Genomic DNA, 21,649 nt, shown 5'->3' with positions numbered 1-21,649 from the left:
ATAGCGATTACGAAATGTGCTGGAATTTGCTCGGGATACTTCTATAGGGGCAGATTGCACCAGAAGAGCATCCTGCGTTGGGGCTGACTATCTGGGTAGTGATGGGCAGTGGTGGCTTAATGGTTAGGGAAGTGCACTTGTAATTAAAAGATTTCAGGTTCGAATCCCTGATCAGTACGGCACCACTGAGGTATCTTGAGCAAGATACTGTCCCGGGCGCTGAATTAGTTGTCTCCTGCTATGTCACATATGAGTTAAATGCAGATAACACATTTCGTCGTTGTTCTTGTTGTTGTGTGCTGTGGTATGTTAATGACCACTGATCACCGAATTCTATTCTGTTAGACGGAGGTGGGAAGTACAAATCCAGACCAGGTTTTGTTTCAACCAACCAGCTGAGTAATAAGAGTCACAGAGTACTGAACTGATTGGCTGAAACAAAACCTTGGTCTGGATTTGTACTTTCTGGACCTGAACTTAACACCTCTGCTGTTAGGAAGAGTCCGAGCCGAAATATCAAGTCTTAATTATTAAAATATATGTTTGTCTCATACTGTTAACATCTCACTTGATTCTAAAGATACTAATGACGTTCATGCTTAAATCGGTTCAAGTCCCCCAGGAACCTGATGGTGTAGGCCTATTTACTGCTTCTATAAAAACATCGGGCTGTAATACGAAAGTCCAGCATACGACTTGTGGTTGACAGAAAGCGTCTTCCAAGTAGCCTAAATAACAACGAAATGGTGAAATGTTTTCATAAACCGAGATGTGCAGAGTGCCGAACGCAACAATGAAGGAAGACATAGTTTAATATGTATGGGAAACATGCAAGTGTGCGGGTTGAAGCAGCGGGTTGTCATGGGAGACAGGGATCCTGGGGAAGAATCAGCGGGGCGGGGTGGCGTGCCACCGCTTTCCTGCCAATAAAGAGAGGGGAAAGGAGGAGGGTCCGCAGAAAGGGTAAATGTAGGGGCACAGTCCGTAAAAATGATTTATAGGAGAGGGGGAAGGGAAGCTTAGAGAATGAATCTGAAACAGAATGAGTTCGACACTTTGCAGAGGTACAGGGAGAACAAAAAAGCACCCAACTCACTCACTGTGTTAGTTAACAACAAAAGGAAAACGTTTCATTCTGTGGTATTAGGGGTTCAGAACCACGCAGTTTTTAATATCCATATCTAATTTAGCTCATAATAAATTACCAATTGTTGAGCGAATTGCACAATTACAATTACGCTATTCGCTATAATCTTTCAGTTGTGTTGAAAACAAAAGTTCTCTCTCCGGCCGTGTGTTGGTCACCAAATCAGTCGTATTGGAACAGATGAAACCACAAAGGCGTACACAAGGCGGCGCTGCAGCCAAGCGCGAGAACCACAGCTTTAAGTGAGCTTGGCTTCCATCTTTTGGTGATAACACGAATTGCATCTTGGCTCCAAATTCACCATCTGTGAGACTACAGGCATCTTGATCAAAGTCGATTAAGAGGCCAGACGCTTACAGTAGGTTTTTATCCAAAGTACACTAGAAAGGCGTTTTCTCTGGTAGTTGCTGAAAAACTTGTAGTTGCAAGACCAGTTTGACGATGATAATGCCCCCTGGTGGCCATCTTCTTTTCTGCATTACCTGGTATGAAGATGACTAAATATGAAGCATCAATAAGCAGGATATACATGAGAACTCAGAGAAAGGGCTGCTCTACGGTTCCTGTTAAAATAACTGTTTCTGAGGCCTGTGAGTAGCACGGATGAACGGAATATACCAATCACAGGAGACGGGGGCATTATCATTGCCTCATTTCATTGCTTTCGTTGCATCGCTGAGGGAACTCTGATAAGTGGGCGGGCTGCTCTCCGTGGGGGGAAAAGAGCCTCAGGTACCACCAATATTACATCAGCTGAGCAACTGGCAGCTTAATAACTCCTTGCATGAATCAAATATGGTGCTGGAGTGACTCCCAACGTGACTCAGTCTCAAGTAAGTGGTGACTCCCAGCATGACTCAAGATCAAATATGTGGTGACTCCCAAACAAATACTATTTTGGCATTAATACCAAACAGCCTCTGGATGAGACGGGGTAAAACATTTCATCATTAAATGAGGGGAGAGGGGGTTAGAATGGCCCAGTCCTGCAGAAAGACACTCAACATGTCTCACATTACTGAATTCCTCATGGTCAAGGTTGAGTTGGTGAGGAGCAGAAAAGAGGAAGAGTGGATGGAGGGGGGCGTTCTCCTCAGAGGAAACAGGTAAAGCTGCATGCTTGGGGTGATGTCCCTCACAGTACAGAGTAGATCCTTGAAGAAGTTCTGGATGCTGTCTGTGAAGACACAGTTGTGCTCTCAGCTACTCCACCTTCTTCTTCAGGCCTGGCCCACGGCCCCAGTAGCACAACATCTGAGCTGCCAGGAGACCATCGGAGCAGTAGATGATCGCGTAGGGCAGGATCTTCGTCAGCTCTCCCATCTCCTGTGGTGGGATAAAGGTGGGCGCGTCAGTAGGGGCTTAGGCGTCATGGAAAAGTACCTGGCAGCATTCCACGCACCAGGGCGGAGGAGATGAGCTGGGCCTGGGAGCCGGCAAACCGCAGGAAGATGGAGAGAGCAGAGAGCTGCCCCGTGTGGCCAATCTGGAAGCAGGTCCACGCCTGCAGGAGCTGAGCACACAAAGCCAGTGAGATCCATTAGATCATTACATGGATCACACTGTCACTCACGCCGTCAGACCCTGGCAGTTACGTACCCGGGATACAATGACGGTGGGAGCAATGGACACCTGGACCGCTGTTAGCACCAGCCTGGGGAGTGTGCAGAAAAGCAGGACGCAAAGAAGGCAGCAGCAGAGAAGCAGGAACGCCAAGCCTACAGTAACCACAAAGAAGGTGATCAAAGAAATGCACACGAGTTCACAGGAAGAGAACACAGGAGGGAAGGGAACACAAAGGATGGAGAGAGGATGGAGGGGAACACAGGAATGGGAGGGGAAGGAAGAGAACACTGAGGAGCAGAAGGGGAAGGAAGGGAACGCTGAGGAAGGGGAGAGGAAGAAAGGGAATATTGAGGAAGGGGAGAGGAAGGAGAAGGGAAGAAAGGGAGCACTGAGGAAAGGCAGAGGAAGGGAACATCAAGGAAGGGGAGAAGGAAGAGAACACAGAGAAAGGGAAAGGAAGGGAACACTGAGGAAAGCGAGTGGAAGGAAGGGAACACTGAGGAAGGGAATACCAAGGAAAGAGAGAGGAAAGAAGGAAACACTGAGGAAAGGGGAGGTATTACCTCTGACTGTGTGCCCTCTGTAGTGGAGAATGAGAAAGGTGATGACCACCATCTGGACAAGGATGAAGAGACTGTCACCCCAAGCGCTGTCCAATATACAACACAGAACATGTAAAGGAAAGCATTTTACGGTGAAGACAACCAAAAACAATCTGATGGGGAAAAGTATTATCGTGTAATGGGCTAACAGATATGTTTGTCCACTTATTGACCACAAAAGGTTAATGTGTCGTGACTTCCGCAGGGAGCAGAAGCTACATTCGGCTTACGGTGATTTCAAAGGCTGACAGGACTAGGTGATACAGATTAGCTGAACAGATCAAAAGACAAATGTGCAATCAAATCCTGACTCTGAGGGCTGTAAAACTCCTTTTGAGCGATAAGCTGCTGTATGGAATTCCTCTGAAAGAGATCCCCAGCTCTCATTTCCCCAAGCATTATAAAAATGAAGTAAAATGTTAAACGGCTGGATTTGGCACAGACAGCAGGGTGTAATTGCACATGAAACCCCCGCCCCCCAGTCTTGCTGTGTCAGTGAAGCTGGTGTCTCACTCGAGGGGGAAGTTTCGGCCAATTTGGACGGCCACGGTGCCCGCTGCGGCATACAGCTCCACCAGGGAAGACGGCAGACTCAGGCCCTCGCTGCTTTTTGCCCCCACAACCTTGAACATTTGGGGCAGTTTTGCTGCGAGGCAAGTAAGAATGGCAAACGAGAGGGCAGGTTGAGATTAACGTGAGACGGCAGGAAAATTACGCATCGGGCTACATTTCACATTGATCTCGTTTAATCCCGATACAAGGAGGGAACAGTTTATACCGCCGTCAAGGCCGGATAAAAGACACCCTGTATGCATTTCTCAGAGGTATGTCAGAAGCTTCCCGCAGCCAGTCCCCTCTGTGTCACAAAAAGAGCGGGAAAAAGGATGATTGACAGTCCGAGTGAGAGATGTGTACCTGTAAGAGAGCCGAGCATGACCCAGATGCCCAGGGTCTTCCGAAGGGCAATTCTCAGACACGGCACTGCAGAGACAAAGGAGACACTGTGTCGGCTTCTGCACGACCGACTACGCTCCAGTTTCCCCGAGACCAGGCATGGCCACCATATTGTCAAGGAAAACACACTTTTTTGTGAGTCTATGAGCCACTACATAAATAAGTATGAAATTATTTAATTTTTATATTAAAAATGTTCTCAGGTAAATCACTGTGAATAAACCAGGACTGGGATGTCCCAGTCGATTAGCCACAGTCTCAGAAAAAAAAGAGAGTACCAATTTCAATTTGTACCTTATATGTTACTGGGGCTATACCCTTAATGGTATAGCCCCAAATTGTACCCTTAGCTGTAGGTAATTGTACATTTTAAGGTACAGAAAAGTTTTTTTTTGTACCATTGGGGGTATATAAATGTTGTTTGTACCTCGGGCATATACCTCAAACATCAGCCCCAGTAACAAAAAAGGTACAAATTGGTACTCTTTTCTCTTAGTGCACTACATATAAAAAGCATGATACTATTCAATAAATATTTATATAGAAATAAATGATTGACACCTTATTAAATGTAATAATTACAAATGATCATCCCTGTGTACTTCCATCACCTGTGTGAATAGCGCCTTTGAGAGCGACCTACGTAACATCCTTTTTTCCGCGGGATATTTACATTCCACGTTATTAGCAGCACTCCCTTGGAGACCGACAGTTTTGGTTTCGCGGCCTGTAGAAACCGTATTACCTGCTGTCAGTAAAGTTAATGACATTCAAACAGGGGGAACGGGAAAGGCGACCGACTCCGGCCAATTCCCAAGGAATGCGCCGTAAAACACTATCGGAACTCCGCCCAGCTGTGCGTACAGATCAATCGAAGGTCAGCCCCCCTCCCGGGAAGTTCAGGGACTGATACCGGTTAATGATTTCCTAAACCTGATCCAAGGCTACAAAATAATAAATGTAAGCCTTACTACTGAACACGGGCACGAGCATGCAGTACCGTTGGGGGTTTAAAGCAAAGGTTGTAACAAAAATAATACGTAATTCCCATCGTTTCCACTCTTTATATCTCACACAGTTTGGAAAACACGCGTTTTTCTCCCAGACTCACGCAAGTTAAAAAAGCGCTATCGTAAATAGTTTAATACATTAGTATTGCAGTGATTTCGAGCGATTTTCCCCCGACTTGCTCACTAAATACCTCACCGTGAAACAGTTGCAGCCTTACGAAAAACTCATCGTAGCATTTCTCGGGGATAAAGTAGGCCAACAGGAACGATTTCATTGCATCCATTTAGGAGACTGGAACACGTCGCAGCTGAGAGATCGGACACCGAAAGACCTGCTTTATGTTACAAACAAGATATGGACAAACATATGAGTGTAACGGAATAGATAAAAGTCCTTGCGAAAGCAGATCCCAGCTTTTACGAATGCAAACACTTGGTGGAGGGACTGCAGAGGGGAAAAGTACAACCCATTTTTTTTCTTTTTAAAAGAAAACACACGTCAAATAAGCAGAACCTCTACAAACCGTGTCCTGGGTTGTGGGGACTGGTCTGTACGAATATGTTTAGGATATATGTGAGATGCGACTGTGAAGAAATGTAGCTTATGCTGGACTGTGTTAAAGTAGCCTTTTGGATGGACCAAGCTGGCTGTAGTTTCCCCTGTTGGTGTTTATTATACAAAACCCATAAAGAAAACAGATGCTACCATTACAGTTGGCCATGTCCTGCCAGGGTCTGGATGTCTGATCATGCTGTTGTTAAGGTCAAATACGAAGACCAAACTAGGAAAATTATTTATCCGTTGAGACCTCACAGTGATCCACAGAATGTTACACAACTGGACCCCATGAATCAGTGGTTCAGTGGTGGGGGTATGACAATTCTGATTGGCTGTTTCCCTGTGTGGGTGGCAGCCTCGGTGTCACAATAGACATTTGGAGCGGGGGTGGGGTTGATGGTTTCCTTGGTCAGGTGATCATGGGAGATTACATTCTGTACAAACAGGAAGCCAGAGAGCCAGCAATGGAGGGGGGAGGGGGGCAGAGGCAGGGCGCCTGCAAACTTCTGCAGAAACATTCCTCTGTGATGAATGCAGCCTCTCCCAGATCTCTACCGTTATCTGATGTATGGACTAATAATTATAATGGTGCATTTCATTTATAAAGTGCTTTGTGAGAACCCAAAGGCGTTTACAGCAGACTGAGCAGGCAGAAGGGTAGGGCAGAGTCCATGAGGAACGAGACCCTTCCCTCTAGGTGAGTGGGAGGCTGGCATTTTGCCATGCAGCGCAGGAGCAGACGTCGGGCATGTGTTGACCGCGTTTGGCATGCCCTGCCGACAATGCCAGATTTCATTAAGGATAACCGGATCGTCTCGGGGGAGTTCAGGGCCAGCGTGGAGCAATTATGCGGAGAAAAGGCCCCATTTTGAGGCTAATTGGATCTAAATGGGTGTCATTGTGCTGGAAATGCTTGCCGGCCACATTCCTGATTACCAGGAAGACGGAAGAAGAGAGGAGTGGAGGCTCACAAGTGACGACACGACCCAGGACAGCTGGCACGGAGCAGAGCCGTACATTCGGGTCTGTTTGCCCATTTATTTTCAAGTCATTCTACCACCATCGGGACTGAAGTCGCTCTCTGTGTTTTCAGAATGTGGGCCCCTCCCTTGAATAACTGAGTGTCACTTCCTCTCCCCTCCCCTCCTCTCACCCTCATACGCCGCCACAGACAGTGGTAGAAGTCGACAGAAACGATCAGACCGTCTGTAGGAGGTGTAGGACCGCTGGCTGTAGAGCTCGGAAATCCAGGGAAACCTAACTGGCAGTGAACAGCGGAGCGTGGAAACGCAGGGGAAGATCGGAGCCCGACCGCCGAGCGGATCCTGCCACCATGTGCACGGGGAAGTGTGCGCGCTGCATCGGGGGGGCGCTCATCCCCCTGGCCATCATCTCCATCCTCTGCAACATTATCCTCTTCTTCCCCGACGGGAAGACCAAGTATGTGACGGAGGAGAAAGATGGCTACGGCCCCCGCATCACCCAGGAAGTGAAATACATGGGGGGTCTCGTCGGAGGGGGCATCCTGGTGAGTCCCGTTCTCAGGTGGGGGGGGAGGGGGGGCAGGGTACTCAGACTGGCCACTTATGGGAGGAGTAAAATACTTTCTGTAGAGATTTGAAAATAACGGTGGCAGAAAGTAAATAAATGATGGGGCATGTCCCCAGGGTCCATGCCCGATGATGCCCAGACAGACAGGACTGCGAGTGGTTTTTGTGGTTTTCGTATCCATAGTCATTTCCGCCGCTCCGTTAATTCCAGGTGCTGATCCCAGCGATCCACATCCACAGCACTGGAACCATGGGGCTGTTCGCCAATCGCTGCGGGGTGAGCAAGCTCCCGCCGGGGCTCAGCCCCACCCTGCTTGTCCCCAGTGACCTGCCGTGTTTTTGCTGAATCGGCCGCCACCAGACCCTCCCGCTCGCGTCACACGCGGCTGCGTCCTAATAGCTGATGCGTGACATTTTGAAGGCGTCTCGCCCATTTCGTGCAGATGTTCCTGTCCATCGCGTTGGCCGCCATCGGGGTGATTGGCGCCCTCTACAGTCTCACCGTGGCGGTGCTCGGCATCGTCAATGGTCCCACCTGTCGTGGACTTATCCTGTGGGGCACGCCTTTCAAAGACAGGTACGGTCGGAGTCTGGTTGAGGGGTGGCAAGGGTGCCTAGACAAGAAAAATATGTGACAGCCTTTCACTCAGTTACACACTTACACTGACACATTAGTACTCGCACGCACACACATAGCCTCCTTATTACCTAACCTTAATTTCTCCCGTAAATCACCTGTCTCTATAGCAACATAAGTACATAAATGTAAAGCTGTAGCACACACCTCTCTCGCTGTTCCCTTCGCTCCAGGCAGGACAGCTACCTGAACAACAGGAATCTCTGGAGCTTGTGCAGGGAGCCCAGTAACGTGGTGGAGTTCAACCTGGGGCTCTTCTCCATCCTCCTGGGGGCCAGCATCCTAGAGCTGCTGCTCTGCGGCTTCCAGATGGTCAACGGGCTTTTCGGGTGCCTGTTCGGGACGTGCCTGAGGAAAGGGGTGCTGTGAGGCGCCCCGTAGGCATCCGTAAGCTCCTAAACGCGCTCCGACGTGTCGCCGAGAGAGAATTCTGAGTATTGTGGCAGCAGGGTTTCCCCCCCAAACTAGCGGTTCAAAAGCCAAACCCAGCTGGAAGTGACCACATCTATCATTGAAACAGCTGTGTAAGATCTCCATGTGTATCAGGAAGCCAGGAAGGAAAATGACTAGTGTATAGATGTGGCTGAAGTTCACATCATACTGATGTGTAACAGCGATGGGTGTAAAGCCATTAAAATGAAACGGAAATCCGTGCACAGAGAGGGTGGTGGAGGGGGGTTGCTGTGCGCTTGCGAGGAACCGGCCCTCCGGCTATGATCCGCGCCCTGAGATCCTGTATCTTCTCTCCTCAGCTCCTGGCTCTGCGGTGGGACGTATCTCCTCCATAGCGTCCACTCAGGACCAGAGAAGTTCCCTGGTTTCTTCAGTAAACCTCCACTTAAGGGTGTTACTGGAATGGAGTTAATGGCTTTCTGCTTCAGCGGTCTAATATCTGCACAGCTTTCTTTGCCATGATGTCATGCTCTCACATTAGAACTAACTCACCCCCCCAGCAGCAGAAACGATTCCATCCATCCATCCATCACCATTCCTCCACCTTGCTCTCAGCCTGGTGTGACCTCATCGTGCGTCATGGTTGTTTCATGCATTGTTTTTGTTTACAGAATAAAACCATGTTTTATCGTTGGCTTGCTCTCGGCTCGTCATTTCGAAACCCTCATTTACAGACGTTCTGCCTTCACCCTAACCCCCCTCCAAAGGAATCACTTTAAAAGACATTTAACATCTGAAGCATGTTATACATGACAAATTAAGAGGGAAAAGCACCTGTAAAATCTGTAACCTTTATTCTGATAGAAAAGGGTAAATAATCGAATCCCCATGGCAGAATAAGGAGGAATTGGAGGGTGAAACACCTTCATGAGAATCCATTTTACACTGAAACGAATACTAATGCTAGGATGTGTGTTGATAAATTTTGGTTATCAGCAAAAGGCGTCTCTCACAGCAGTCACCCTGGGAAGTGAGGGGTTGGTTATTTGAACGTGGAGGAGGAACATCCTCTTTCATCCTTAGGAGCTCATTTTTAAATAAAATCTGAAGTGGACAGAGCTGTGGGTAACCTTCTCTCCTCCCTGTGTTGTGTTGAGTTTGCGCATTCTCTTCGTGTTGAGAGGGCTTTGCAAGTTCTCCTTGTGTAGAGTTAATGTGTTCTCCTAGTGTTGTGTGAAGTTTGCATGTTCTCCCCGTGTTGTGTGAAGATTGTATGTTTCCTAGTGTTGTGTGAAGTTTGCATGTTCTTCCCGTGTTGTGGGGAGTCTGCGTGATCTCCACCTGTTGTTTGGGGTTTGTGTGTTCTCCTCATGTTGAGCTTGCATGTTCTACCCAGGTTGTGTGGGGTGAGCGTTGTGCTCCCTGTATTCTGCGAGTTCCTCCCAAGTTCTCCAGCATCCTTCCACACCCTAAGGACACCCAGTCAGCTGGCTTGGTGTATCTACACGGCCTGTGCTGTTTGCAGGTGTCCCTCTGATGGGCGGCACTTCCTGGGATCGGCTCCCTACCACCCAGTACTGGATGAATGGTCAGAAGATGGATGAACCTGGTGTGTGATGATGAGATCTGGGCTGCTTAGCTCAGATGTAAACAGCTGTCCTGAGTCTGACCTTGTTACAGTGAGAATTATAGTTCATTTATAAGCCATTAGACATCAACTCTTCCAAATGAAAGTGCTCAAGTAGGGGATTACTGGAGTGAGTTCAAACTGACTAATGCACATCCATAAAACATATCCCTGAATAAATACTACCAGCTAGTAAGCTCATGAGATGAAACAGGAACTTTGCTCAGTTTTGCTGTGGGCTGACCCTGCTGTTTAAATAAAAATCGTTTGGGTTGCAAACCATGTTTCCAGAAATTCTAACCTCTGCAGAAGACCCCTTGATCCACACAGACGTCCCTTCCACAAAGAGGTAGTGAAGTTGCAAAATGAAAGTCCTCCTGTGGGCAGACATGTTTCCAGAATGTTCCGAGTGCCACGTTCTGAGACAGGGTGGCTTAAATAATGTTCAGGGTGGAGGTGATGGACACCCAGATGTGGGCGGGTGGGCAGGGGATCAGCAGGATGGCCGGCAGGTTGGAACCCAGGTCCAAGGGGGCGGAGCACTAAGGCCAAGCAGGCAGCCAATCAAGAAGCAGCAGGTATGGCGCGCTCAGTTGGAACCCAGGTCCAAGGGGGCGGAGCACGAAGGCCAGGCAGGCAGCCAATCAAGAAGCTGCAGGTATGGCGCGCTCAGTTGCCAAAGCGGCTCATCATCAGGCCGCGGCAGGCTTCGTAGGCCAGGAAGAGTGTGCCGTTGGCGGGGAAGGTGCGGATCAGGGTGGGCGTGAGGCCGGAGTAGAGCACGCAGACACCTGGATAGATGGGGGGGGGAAGAGTCAGTAACCATACAGGGGTGCTGATGCACACAACCCGCCCCGCCGCCAGATCCTCACCTTCGACCCGGACGATGTCCACCAGGGTCTTGAGGAAACCTGCCTGCCGGCCCGTCATGGACAGCACCTGGATGCGGGATTTGACACAGTCCATGGGGTACACCACCAGCCAGAGACAGGAGCCCCCGCATCCGCCACTGAGCATTATGGGAACCACACCTGGCCAGGAACACGTGACGCACAAGGAACAAGAAACATGCCATTAATAAAGATAATCTCAGCGCAGCCTTCCCATAATAATTTGCCCTCCTGGACAGACTCAGTGATGTATGAAGTGGAATCCAGAAGCTAGTGCAGTGTGTGTGTCTGTGTGTCAGAGGGGTACCAATGTCATCCTTGCCCGTGCCCAGGTAACGGGCGAATGAGGTCCGGCTCAGCTCATAGGCCCCGAAGAAGCAAAAGTATCCCGGCACCTCCCTGGCGATGGTACTGGTGAGGCCCTGGAAAAAGCCCAGGGGCCCGTCTTTCCGCATCACGTCCCGCACCACAGACCACAGCGTGCTGGTAACAACAAAGCAGCGGGAACGTTTCAATCTGCTGCGAGCTATGAGCCCCGGAAGATGAGTGTTCGAGAACGGCGGCCACACTGTCCCCAAACACACCTCTGCCTGGTGGGGACCTTGCCCAGGGTTGCCATCTCGTGCATGGCCTGCAGGCGGCATTTCAGCAGCTCCGTGGGGCACAGGACCAGCGAGGAGAAGATGGAGGCAACTGAGCCGGCACAGGCCTTCTGGGTATCGCTGGTGGAGGAGAGAGAGAGAGAAAGAGAGAGACCAAGAGAGAGGGAGAGACAGGGAGAAAAACAGAGAGAGATAGATACGGAGAGAGCAAGAGAGTGCAAAACAGAGAAAGACAGGAGGGGAAAGTGGAATAGGTAGAGATAGAGATAGGAAGAGACAAGGAAAAGAAGGATAGAGAAACCGACGGGGACAAGAGGCGAGAGAGAGATTTTACTGAGCTTTCCAGCACACTAGCTGTACCAGGAACCTTAAAATGCCAAAAAGGGAGCATTAAGAACTGAAATTCATGCTGCTAATTAAGCTGATTCCAGGGTGAGGGGCCCTCACCTGAGCTCTGAGCTGGCCCCGCCCTCAGCCCCGCCCCTCCACACCAGCCGCACCACCTCCTGGCAGACGCCGTAGCCCATGAAGAGCACAGCGTTCTCGCCGACGTTGGCCAAGAGTGCGGGAGCAGTGCCCTGGTACAGCCCCCGCAGCCCCTCCTGCTTGTAGGTGGACAGGAAGCAGTGCAGGAAGCCACGGTACAGCGAAGGAAAGGTCTGCATCTTCACCTTGGCCGTGTCCAGAGGCTGGCCGCTGAACACACAAGCTGCACCGCCTGTGGCGAGGGGAGATCGCTGTGAGCGGGACTGCGGGTCTCACCTATGCCAGAGCAGAACTCGGCGCGGTTCTGAACGGCCGGATGTCCTGATACAGACGCCCAGGTGAAGATGTTACTCGAGTCACGTTACCTATGGCTCCGGCGGAGAGGTCAATAGCCGCCTGGACGGCCGGGTGTGGCGCCATGGAAACGGGGACTAGCAGGTTCCTTCCCAAGGGTCTACGTGTCTCTGTCTACTAGATAAAATACGGTAGGTCAGAGGTCAAGTAACAGGGTCCTATGCACCTTCTTATTGGCTGCATACAGGTCTTGCTAAGGCGTCTTGTCTCACTTAATTATAACTACTAATACTGAGGCATTTTTAAGTTATGAAAATCTGCATTCCAAAATACATGTGTATAGCTATAGCCTGATGTGAAGTATCAAAAGCATTAACAGGTAATGAACCAGAATCAGGTATTCAGCAATTAACGTTCACTTCCCCTAGTGCTTCTCAGTGGGTATGAAATCTCTGCCGAGGAACAAGGGTGTTACACCTTCCTTATATTGTATATATTTCAACAATGAATTTGTATCGTTTATAAATCGTTTTTATATGAAGCAACAATGTATCAATGACTGGGACAAAGACTTGATACAAAGAAGCATGCGGGGGCGGAGTTAATGAGAACGTAAGAACGCGACACGTCACTGCAAAGAGCGTCCGCGTCCGAACCGGTTCTCCAGTTGGAAACGTGTCGGCGAGTTACACTGACCGGCTTAATGTCTTCTCGATGACGATGCCTTGTTTAATTCATTTTGATTGTTTCATTTCCTTAGACCACATAAGATGCTTTATTTCGACAATTTCAGCAATCAGTATTTCACTAATGTTTTCCCAGTTAATGCTGTTGCTTAATTACGCCACTCCTTCTTCTAGGACTCTTCTAGACAGTTTGCACAAGATGTCCCTACATCTCTTCCCATGCTGAGATATCAATATTGACATTTTGTACGAATATAAAGCTAGTCTGTAACTTGGTGTCTTATCTGGAGAGAAAAGAGACACTTTCCGTTTAAACTAGCACTCCTAGCCGGCGCCACGCCAGTCGGGCACGCAGAGCGCTCGCGCGAGGAATTCCGAGACCAACATCACTCACGACAAGAGCAAACCCTTTCCAGCCATTCATCCTTCTTGTCTTAAACTAATTCATCAATGTCCATTACTTCCAATAGTGATCGAATTCATATTTTGTAACCAAATTAAATATTTATCTTTTATGCTTCAGTTGTATGTCTACAATCATCAATTATTTAAAGTTCAGTACAATGGGTTACGTCGCGCGTGTATCAGTACAAAGTATGGCTAGGTGAATGCCGATTAAATTACAGAGATACAAATATAACTGGCATTTTTTTTGCTGGCTGCGCTGCCTCAGAATTCCACATTTTCAGTCAACTTACCTCAAGTCCTAAACCTTCATGAAAGCATCGGAAAGAGTTTAAGTTGGAGTTTCAGGCTATTGATTACCAGGATGAACTCCGAAGGTAACTCGCATCATCTGGAGTAGGGCAGGATGCATGCGGTCGCTTTAACTCCGTCAGCTAAAGGGAGTTACTATCTATTTTCTTTGTCGCAGAACAAGTACTGTTAAATTTACTGAAAACCTACTGGTGAGCCTACTCCACGTGTATCAGAGGACAGTGAAAACAAGCCGCATGACGTCATCAAATTATAGAAAGATGATTGATGAAATGGTCAAAATATGTTGATGTATATCATTAATGTAGCATATAATCTATGTTGATAATTTCATAAATAGTTATAGGGTATACGTAGGCTATTTTCATGACAAATCCGATATCTGGATACCGACGTTATTCCTTGCCATCGGACTGTTTTATTACAGAAACGGCAGTATGTTCATCCTCTAATTTTCTTCTTACATTATTGTTATATCAGTCTAGATAGTTTATGGCACCTGCTAAACTTGTTATATGATTAGAAGTAAATATGGTGACTCCTATAAACGTGTTACATTGCTGATTAATCACTGATTCAGATAAGCACTCAAATACTACACACGATTATCCAAAAATAAATAAACAAGCAAAAACAAACAAACAAACAAACAAAGATAATAAGCAATTCAAAATCTAATTTACCGTCGTTCAGTGACCTAAGCAGTCTTTGTAATGTGTTCGCGATCCTATGGAGTCAGGAGGTCTGTGTCTTTTAGTTATGACATATAAATTCACTCTCGCATGTCTAAGAATAACTCAAGAAAACGCAAAACATATACGCAGTCTATAAAACTCACCCAATAACCTAAAGGAGTTCAGATTAATTAATGTCCCACGCCTTCTGTAATATGAGAAATAGACGTTACATATATTTTCAGAATACTTAATAACTGATTCGTGTGGATTAACGTACTTTCAAACCTCGAAACTCTTTAATATCAAATATCAAACTATTAACGAAAACGCGGAACACAAGTGCGGAGAGACGATCTTCTGGTCGGACGTACTTATGTGTTGCGACGGATGTGTAACTTGCGTGTCCGCACGACATTGTAGACCACTTTATGCGTTTGCGATGTACAGGAGAGTATTTTTGTCTTTATCCCACTTTCAACAACCCGTTGTTTTTCCTCAGGATGCGTGTATATATTCCCCAAAGTGTATTTCAGCAGCGACGCCTCGCATTTTCAGGTAAACGAATGATATTGTGTCTTTCCGGAGAAGGTTTGCACGTTCACCTTCGCTTTATCGAACAACCTGCAGCTACTCTCTTTTATGGTGTTTGAGCAATTTAAACAAAAGTGAAGCAATAACGACAGTCTAGAATCTGAATTCGCAGGTTCCTGGGCTCACCATGGTCTACAAATAAACCACATGGAGATTGTTACTGCGGTGTCGCGTTGTTTCCATTCTGATAGCATATCTCCATTGTTCACGATGAAATCATAATTCTGTAGCATGCTAAAATACGCCGTTTTGACTATAAGTAAGGCTATTCTTACATAACTTTCAAGAAATTTTCATAATTAGTTATTTGCTGATCTGCTAGTGGGCACCTGGATTAGATTGTCTCTACAAAATCAGAAGGCTGTGAAACTCATAAATTCTAAATTGCATTCAGTTATCGTCTTTGCGTATATTAAGCAATCCTTGTAGTGTTGCTTAATATATGTTAAACATTTGAACCGCTAAATTAAAATGAAATATGAACCGTGTTTGAAAACTGCGTCACATCTACTCTGTCTGGTTACGAATCCTTTACGATGTTTTGTGTCCTTTCAGAGCTGCTGCCCCTTGTGGGTACCGGGGCCTGAGCACTGGGTCTGTCTTGTGCAGTGAAATCAAAGATGAGCCCCCTCCTCTCAAGACAAAGGAGAAGGCACAGGAGGAGAGAGCTGAGGAGACCTCACCTCAGACAGGGAGGTCAGGGAAGGAGAAGCTGCTGGCTCTTCTTGGGGATATGAAGGTGCAGGTGACCACCAAGAGGAGAGCCAGGCCAATGGCGGCGGCGCCAGGCCCAGTGCAGAAGCGGCCGGAGCCGAGGCCTGGGGAGATGGAGAGCACCATCAGCATGTTCCAGGAGGCCACAGCAGCGGGAGGCAAGAGGTGACTGGGAAGGGGGCTCTACACGCCCTCCTGTGGCATGAACACGTACTGCAGACTTATATTTATGCCTGCATGCTTGGCATGAAGAGGATGCTGGATAAAAATTAATTAGATTTTTATATAGGTCCTGTAGCTCAACAACCAGAGCATTGCTATAACAACTCAAAGGTTGTGGGTTCAAATCCCTGGGAGTGAACATACAGCACCCTCCACAATTATTGGCACCCCTTGTAAAAGGGTTGGAAAAAAGCCCACCTCCAGTAGCTTCATCTCACACTGAGATGAAATTAAATTTCCATTGAAATTAAATTTATTCAAAGAAAAACTTCTTCATCAAGAAAACATGATTTTCAACAAAAAACACACGCGCCACAATTTTTGGCATCCCTAGAAATTATAGTGAACGTAACGTAACTGAAGCATGTTTCCCATGTAAATTGAGGGTCCTCGAGTTGATTGGAGTGCATAGGAACCTTCAAGCTGTAATCCAATACATCTTATTAACTGGGGTGCAAACATGAGGTAACAGAGGCCAGGGGTCGGCTTTTTCTCATTTTTTTTCAGTGTGGATTTTTTTCTAACCCTTTTTTTTTTACAAATCTTTACAAGGGGTCCCAATAATTGTGGAGGGTGCTGTAAATTATAACCCTTTCTCCTGCTACACATGGCTTTGAATAAAAACGCAGATAAGTGAATGTAAAGGTAAAATTGGAGACCTGTTGGCATTCAGGTGCAGGGCTGTGGCCCCAGCTGACCCCAGCTGACCTTGACTGTCATTCCAGGGACACCCTGAACCCAGCGCTGGTCGCGGCGGCGTCAGCAGCGGCCGCCTCCTTGCCCGACGGCAGCCGGGTGGAGTCAGAGCTCCTGCAGCAGCTGAGGAAGCATGAGGCCGTAGTCCAGGCCCAGGCTGGCCAAAGGGCCGACGGACGCACGCTTGGGTGAGTGCGGCTAGCAGGTGGCGTGGCAGTTAAGGAGTGACTAGTGTTTGCTATTATGGTGTAAATGACCTTCAGCTACCTTTATTAACTTAATTAGTACCTGATGTACAGTTCTAGTCAATAGTTTGGACACACCTGCTTTTAATGCATGTGTCTCTATTTTAGCTGTTCATCTTTAGCAAAAGTCCTGGAGGCAATGAAGTAATATATGTCAAATATTGCACCAACCAAGAGAAGTGTTCCGCATCTCAAAATTTCCTTAAATTTTAAACTCTTCAAAATAGCTCTCTTTTGCTTCGATGACAGCATTACAGGCTCTTGGCTTTCTTTCAGCCAGTTTCCAGATGTAGCCACCTGAGGGTATACCACAAAGCAGATTTTCTTCTTTAGCCAGAACACTTAAGCCAAATGTATTGTCCAATAGGAATGTCACACCTCTTTTCCTATTGGACAGTTTTCACATTTGGCTTAAGTTATCTAGCTAACTGGGAATAGCCACCTAGAATGCTTCTCCAACAGTCCTGAAGGAATTTCTGCAAGTTCTTGGCAGAAGTTGGCTACCTTGCTCTTACTTTTTGATCCAGCTCCATCCCAAACCAGCTGTGTAGGGTTTAGGTCAGGGGCAGGTCATCTGTCACAGCACTCAGTCTTTTTCCTTGTTCACAAAATAGTACAGTACTTGTGTCACCATCATGCTTAGGGTAATTTTTTGTTGAAAAATAAAGGGTCAGCAGTCGTCATGTTCGGGCTTTTGACTGGTTCTGTATAACTGCCATAGCTGAAGTTTCAGTCCAGATCAGCCAGATCCTCTCAAAATACAACCTCAGCAACGTTGGAAAGGGCTGCATTAGTCCAATGAGGCTCAATTTGTCTCCTTTTGTCCTTCTCCAGAAATATCATCGCTAACATGAAAGTGGGACGACGCGGTCACCCCAACCAGCAGGGGGCGCGACGCGCTCTTGATGATGACGAGGATGACGGTGCGGCACAGAGACACGCCCAGGCAAGGGGTGTGGGAGGTGGGCCGGATGGAGAGAGGAAAAGGTAAGAAGTAGGGCCCCCATTTGTGTGTGGAGGGGGTTCTTAATCTCCCCAAGTACATTGCTGACAGTTTTGGGTAATTCAAGTCCAGAGAGTAAGAGTCCGGACCAAGATTCAGTTGATTGCTGATGTATCTTTGAGTCTGTGGTGTAATGTCAAAGTTACATCAGCAATATTGATCAGCCACTGGAACCGTATCGCCAAAGAAGAGAATTCATGCAAACTGGTGCCGACCATGCAGAACGTGGATGAGTAATATTATTCGTGTTCGTTTTGTCCTTCCCACCTATAGGAGGAGCCAGCTCACAGGGAAGAGGCTGAACATCTTCAGTAAGACGGCGGGGCAGGACGCCGTGGCCGGTAATGGAGGCCGCCTCGTGGGCGATTGCGCTATGCCTCCCCACCCCTGTCTCGGGGCGCCCTGTGACTCCCTGTGTTTCTCCTCTCCTCACGCCCACAGCCCCCACCCTCACCCTGTGGGACCTGGAGCTCGCTAATGCGATCGCGGCGGCCGTGAAGGCGGTGCCCCGGAACGGGTTCGAGGAGATGATCCAGTGGACGAAGGAGGGCAAGCTGTGGAGGTACCCCATTGACAACGAGGCGGGTGAGTTTAAGTCCAGTTTGATCTGGCTAAACGGCAATGGTACACAGAGTCGAGTAATTCAGGCCCAGAGAGTAAAAGTCCAGGCCGGGATTTTGTTTCAACCAGTCAGTGACTGTGATTCTTTATGCTCAACTGGTTGATTGAAACAAAATCTTGGTCTGAACTTTTACTCTCTGGACCTGAATTACTCATTCTTCTAATGAGTCAAACATTGGGGTGTTTTTCAATACCAAGAACACAAAGACTGTACTTGTGGTCTTGGCAAGGGCGGTCTTGGCCAGGGCGGTCTGGCTAATTTGCCTTCCAAGAACAAACTTAAGATGCAGTGAATCATAGGGGTTATTATCATTTGGTGAAGATGCAACCCAGTGCATCCTTCATATTTGGGCCGGATGAAGACCAACATCCAGGGATTTTTTTACCATCCACTGTACTTCTGTTATTTGTATTGGAACTGATCTTTACTAATGGATGATGATGTAAAACAGGTACCCAAGAACAAAAGTACAGTCAAGTATGCATATTGAGAAACAGCAATGTTCATTTTAAGCAGCTCGGCCCTTTTCTCTGAAGCAACTTGCCTTCTAGTGTAGTTCTGTAACCAGTATACTATCTGCTGCCCCCTTCAGGCCTGGAGGAGGAGGCACACGTGCCCTTCCACGAGCATGTCTTCCTGGAGCGCCACCTTGAGGACGGCTTCCCTAAGCGGGGCCCCGTGCGCCACTTCATGGAGCTGGTAGTGTTGGGCCTGGCCAAGAACCCCTACGTTACGGTGAACCAGAAGGTCCAACACATCGCCTGGTTCCGCGATTACTTCCGGGCCAAAGAGGACATCCTGAGCGAGGCCGGGGCCTTGCAGAACTGAGTGCCAGTCCGCGGATTGGCCTGCCAGGGCGGAGGGCCCCAGGTCCATGCCAGAGATCTACAGGATGTACACAGCGGCACAGGAATGGGTGCCTTAATTCCTCAGAGCCTGACAGAGACCCAAGTAATGTGCTCATTAAGCAGAGTAAACAGACCATCCAGCACTCAAAAGAGCCTCCTTCTGGTTCCATTTGTGGTAATGGTCCCTCCCTCAAAAAACAAAAAAATCTGCTCAGCAACCTTTAACTACAGATGGGTGGAATTAGGCTTGGAAACCCAAAGAGAGAGAGATAATAATGTGCTGCCAATCACTGCCCGGTTTAACCCCCCGAAAGTAAATAAAATGGGTGTGATGTATTATACTGCCCCCTAGCGGGCTGGCCACGTCACTTCATCCTGGGAAGCGGATTAGGTTTGTATGTAACCGCGAAAACACGGAGGAATAAAATATCACCAGACTGAATCATGGGAAAAGTAGTGAGAGACGAGAAGTTTGAGCACTTTTGCAATGTATTACTGACACTTCAGTCTGATTAGGAGGCATTGCCGCTTGTTTTATATTTGTGGCCTTGTCGGAGACTGTTGACGGTGAAATGTATCGCCTTCATCCTTTCTATGTGTGGCAACGTGTCAACTTAAAACAACAATATTCAATACTAGCCTTTTGGCTGTACTGACCGAATATCGTTACATGAACGTTCATAGCGTGGATGAGTGTTATTCCCAGGTTAAAGTACTTAACTTCATCTCGTAGTGTTTCACCAACTTGTAATCATATAAAGGGGAGCAAGAACGAATAAATACGAAACATACAAAGTACCTTGAACGCAGTACCTGATTTTTAGATGTTATTGTAGTGTTCGTGGGCGTGTTTTCTGTAGTGTACAACATGGCGCAAAGGTTGTGGGCATTCTTTATGGGGTTTATATGCCGGATATGTCAGATACGATACTGTCATCAGATAGGCCTAACAGGTAAAGTGTTGCATGTTTGCATTCAGTCACATTTGTGTTATAAATACTTCATTTTAGAGTGTCTAAAAACATCGCGTGACTTTTCCATTACCGGAAATGGGAGGTGGACATCAGACTTAAAAAGTCAGACACTAACTTCTTAATAAGAATAAGTTCTTGCGCAAAGCGGTTGGGATTTTTTTCTCAGCACCGTTAGCCAGCTGATGGATGTTTTCTGCCGGTGGCTGGGGAGGATACAATGGCAGCGGCAAATTGCCCATGCAGGAGCGTGAAGCGGGTATGCTCGCGTGCGCCATTACTTACCCCTAATGCGCCTTTTACCTGTAAGAGGGCCTCTCTGTCCATTTCCACACTGATGACTCTGTTTTCCGAAAAACAACTTAACTGAAAAGAACATCAAATCTGAGTATTTAAAGGGTAGATTAAATACCTGCACATTCAAAGGGTGCATTGGTTAAGTGCTTTTTGTTGACAGCGAGAAAACTCGCTTGTGCGTCCGCCAAGCCTTCCTACTCTAGTGTGAAGTCACCAGTTATTATATTAACTCGCATTGTGTTTGCGATCTCCTCTCCCTACATGCGGAGATACCCGCATCAACAACAAGTCACTAATCGAGGTCTGTGAAACGTGATTAAACATTTGAACAGGATTTTCCCCCGAGGTAATTGTTTCACAAATTTGCCAGAAGGTGGCAGTGGTGTCCAAGAATTGATGGTATAATCAGCACTTCCGCACCGGTCAGTTAACACGTGTTTTTGACATTGTATTTTTGGCAACGTTACCAAACGAGTCTCTGGCACGGTAAAACTTGTCTGGAGTGCACAGACGACTGCTAAAATATGAAGGTGACTTTGGGAGCCGCTATGGACAGAAATTGTTACGGATGAAGGCTTTTATTAAGAGATCTGGAGTAATTGCAGAGCTGATGCGCAATGACAACATAGACAGTGCTCTCTAGACAGTCTAGACATGTGTTCTTATCTGCTCGTAATAACCTCGCAGACAGTTTGTAATAGTAGTAAGTTGTGGAACATGCCGGGTCATTTGTAATATTGCCTGGCCAACAACTTCCTTTTTTATTCCTTCACCTAAGGTGCTTTGTGACGCCGAGCATAAAAGTAGAAGACCTAAAGAAGTCTCAGCAAATTCCTTCACGAGAATAAACGGCGTGTGATATACGACTAACGCTGTTCGCCCGTTAAGCGTAAATATCAAAACGACGCAGCCACCGCGGCGATAGAGATGAAGCGCGGAGTATTTTGGTACAATGTGCTTTTTTTAAACCAGGGGGCGCTGAAGAGCCGGCGGCGCCGGTGACGACTCAGGTGCTGCGCGGCTCGCAGATGAGCCGACGAACT

General features: G+C 47.5%; 4 protein-coding genes across 23 annotated transcripts; 2 read left to right on the top strand and 2 right to left on the bottom strand.

The window, feature by feature from the left end:
- Window positions 1–794: 794 nt before the first annotated feature.
- On the bottom strand, window positions 795–6,214 carry LOC111850631 (mannose-P-dolichol utilization defect 1 protein-like). 3 transcript variants are annotated; one of them, XM_023824732.2, is made up of 7 exons: window positions 5,986–6,214; window positions 4,231–4,296; window positions 3,829–3,961; window positions 3,277–3,362; window positions 2,747–2,865; window positions 2,550–2,660; window positions 795–2,473 (listed from the first exon to the last, which is right to left on the bottom strand). In XM_023824732.2, exons 1-7 carry the CDS (start codon window positions 5,999–6,001, stop codon window positions 2,351–2,353), a joined length of 654 nt encoding a protein of 217 aa, XP_023680500.2. In that variant the 5' UTR covers window positions 6,002–6,214; the 3' UTR covers window positions 795–2,350. The 3 variants fall into 3 exon arrangements, with proteins under 3 accessions (XP_023680500.2, XP_023680498.2, XP_023680499.2); XM_023824730.2 differs by lacking the exon at window positions 5,986–6,214 and adding an exon at window positions 5,476–5,756; XM_023824731.2 differs by lacking the exons at window positions 2,747–2,865; window positions 5,986–6,214 and adding an exon at window positions 5,476–5,757.
- A 357-nt stretch (window positions 6,215–6,571) lies between these two features.
- On the top strand, window positions 6,572–9,112 carry LOC111850632 (transmembrane 4 L6 family member 5-like). 2 transcript variants are annotated; one of them, XM_023824735.2, is made up of 6 exons: window positions 6,572–6,861; window positions 7,010–7,366; window positions 7,600–7,665; window positions 7,832–7,965; window positions 8,199–8,412; window positions 8,778–9,112. In XM_023824735.2, the coding sequence occupies exons 2-5, from the start codon at window positions 7,172–7,174 to the stop codon at window positions 8,392–8,394; spliced, it is 591 nt and encodes a 196-aa protein (XP_023680503.2). In that variant the 5' UTR covers window positions 6,572–6,861; window positions 7,010–7,171; the 3' UTR covers window positions 8,395–8,412; window positions 8,778–9,112. The 2 variants fall into 2 exon arrangements, with proteins under 2 accessions (XP_023680503.2, XP_023680502.2); XM_023824734.2 differs by lacking the exon at window positions 6,572–6,861 and having other exon boundaries at window positions 6,872–7,366.
- Window positions 9,113–9,255: 143 nt separating this feature from the next.
- On the bottom strand, window positions 9,256–14,752 carry LOC111850630 (mitochondrial ornithine transporter 1-like). Of its 17 annotated transcripts, none has more exons than XR_011985123.1 (8): window positions 14,559–14,723; window positions 12,389–12,494; window positions 11,985–12,255; window positions 11,520–11,657; window positions 11,243–11,418; window positions 10,918–11,076; window positions 10,650–10,836; window positions 9,256–10,569 (listed from the first exon to the last, which is right to left on the bottom strand). XR_011985123.1 is itself a non-coding variant. In XM_023824726.2 (8 exons), exons 3-8 carry the CDS (start codon window positions 12,441–12,443, stop codon window positions 10,715–10,717), a joined length of 921 nt encoding a protein of 306 aa, XP_023680494.1. In that variant the 5' UTR covers window positions 12,444–12,494; window positions 14,559–14,602; window positions 14,675–14,752; the 3' UTR covers window positions 9,256–10,714. The 17 variants fall into 17 exon arrangements, 16 of the variants coding, with proteins under 16 accessions (XP_023680494.1, XP_023680485.1, XP_023680484.1 ...); XM_023824726.2 differs by having other exon boundaries at window positions 9,256–10,836; window positions 14,559–14,602; window positions 14,675–14,752; XM_023824717.2 differs by adding an exon at window positions 13,014–13,072 and having other exon boundaries at window positions 9,256–10,836; window positions 14,404–14,723.
- An 18-nt stretch (window positions 14,753–14,770) lies between these two features.
- Window positions 14,771–20,136, top strand: mrps31 (mitochondrial ribosomal protein S31). The gene is made up of 7 exons (XM_023824712.2): window positions 14,771–14,952; window positions 15,544–15,867; window positions 16,650–16,808; window positions 17,700–17,852; window positions 18,142–18,209; window positions 18,310–18,453; window positions 19,083–20,136. The coding sequence occupies exons 1-7, from the start codon at window positions 14,771–14,773 to the stop codon at window positions 19,316–19,318; spliced, it is 1,266 nt and encodes a 421-aa protein (XP_023680480.2). The 3' UTR covers window positions 19,319–20,136.
- Window positions 20,137–21,649: the final 1,513 nt, after the last annotated feature.

The sequence above is a fragment of the Paramormyrops kingsleyae genome, chromosome 24 (assembly GCF_048594095.1).
Source record: "Paramormyrops kingsleyae isolate MSU_618 chromosome 24, PKINGS_0.4, whole genome shotgun sequence".
NCBI lineage: Eukaryota > Metazoa > Chordata > Actinopteri > Osteoglossiformes > Mormyridae > Paramormyrops > Paramormyrops kingsleyae.
The sequence above is the reverse complement of the archived record's forward strand: the minus strand, read 5'-3'. Positions and strand labels throughout refer to the sequence as shown.

What these genes read in the sequence shown, in the direction of transcription:
- LOC111850631 (XM_023824730.2), bottom strand. Translation starts at nt 5,563, where the DNA reads ATGGATGCAATGAAATCGTTCCTGTTGGCCTACTTTATCCCCGAGAAA. An exon ending in CATGCTCGGCTCTCTTACAG is followed by an intron (nt 3,962 to 4,230) that starts GTACACATCTCT and finishes CTTGCCTCGCAG; the next exon opens with CAAAACTGCCCCAAATGTTC. An exon ending in GGCCGAAACTTCCCCCTCGA is followed by an intron (nt 3,363 to 3,828) that starts GTGAGACACCAG and finishes TATATTGGACAG; the next exon opens with CGCTTGGGGTGACAGTCTCT.
- LOC111850632 (XM_023824735.2), top strand. Translation starts at nt 7,172, where the DNA reads ATGTGCACGGGGAAGTGTGCGCGCTGCATCGGGGGGGCGCTCATCCCC. An exon ending in TCGTCGGAGGGGGCATCCTG is followed by an intron (nt 7,367 to 7,599) that starts GTGAGTCCCGTT and finishes CGTTAATTCCAG; the next exon opens with GTGCTGATCCCAGCGATCCA. An exon ending in GGCACGCCTTTCAAAGACAG is followed by an intron (nt 7,966 to 8,198) that starts GTACGGTCGGAG and finishes CCTTCGCTCCAG; the next exon opens with GCAGGACAGCTACCTGAACA.
- LOC111850630 (XM_023824726.2), bottom strand. Translation starts at nt 12,443, where the DNA reads ATGGCGCCACACCCGGCCGTCCAGGCGGCTATTGACCTCTCCGCCGGA. An exon ending in GGGGCCAGCTCAGAGCTCAG is followed by an intron (nt 11,658 to 11,984) that starts GTGAGGGCCCCT and finishes CTCCTCCACCAG; the next exon opens with CGATACCCAGAAGGCCTGTG. An exon ending in AAGGTCCCCACCAGGCAGAG is followed by an intron (nt 11,419 to 11,519) that starts GTGTGTTTGGGG and finishes TGTTGTTACCAG; the next exon opens with CACGCTGTGGTCTGTGGTGC.
- mrps31 (XM_023824712.2), top strand. Translation starts at nt 14,771, where the DNA reads ATGTGTTGCGACGGATGTGTAACTTGCGTGTCCGCACGACATTGTAGA. An exon ending in GCCGACGGACGCACGCTTGG is followed by an intron (nt 16,809 to 17,699) that starts GTGAGTGCGGCT and finishes GTCCTTCTCCAG; the next exon opens with AAATATCATCGCTAACATGA. An exon ending in CCGGATGGAGAGAGGAAAAG is followed by an intron (nt 17,853 to 18,141) that starts GTAAGAAGTAGG and finishes TCCCACCTATAG; the next exon opens with GAGGAGCCAGCTCACAGGGA.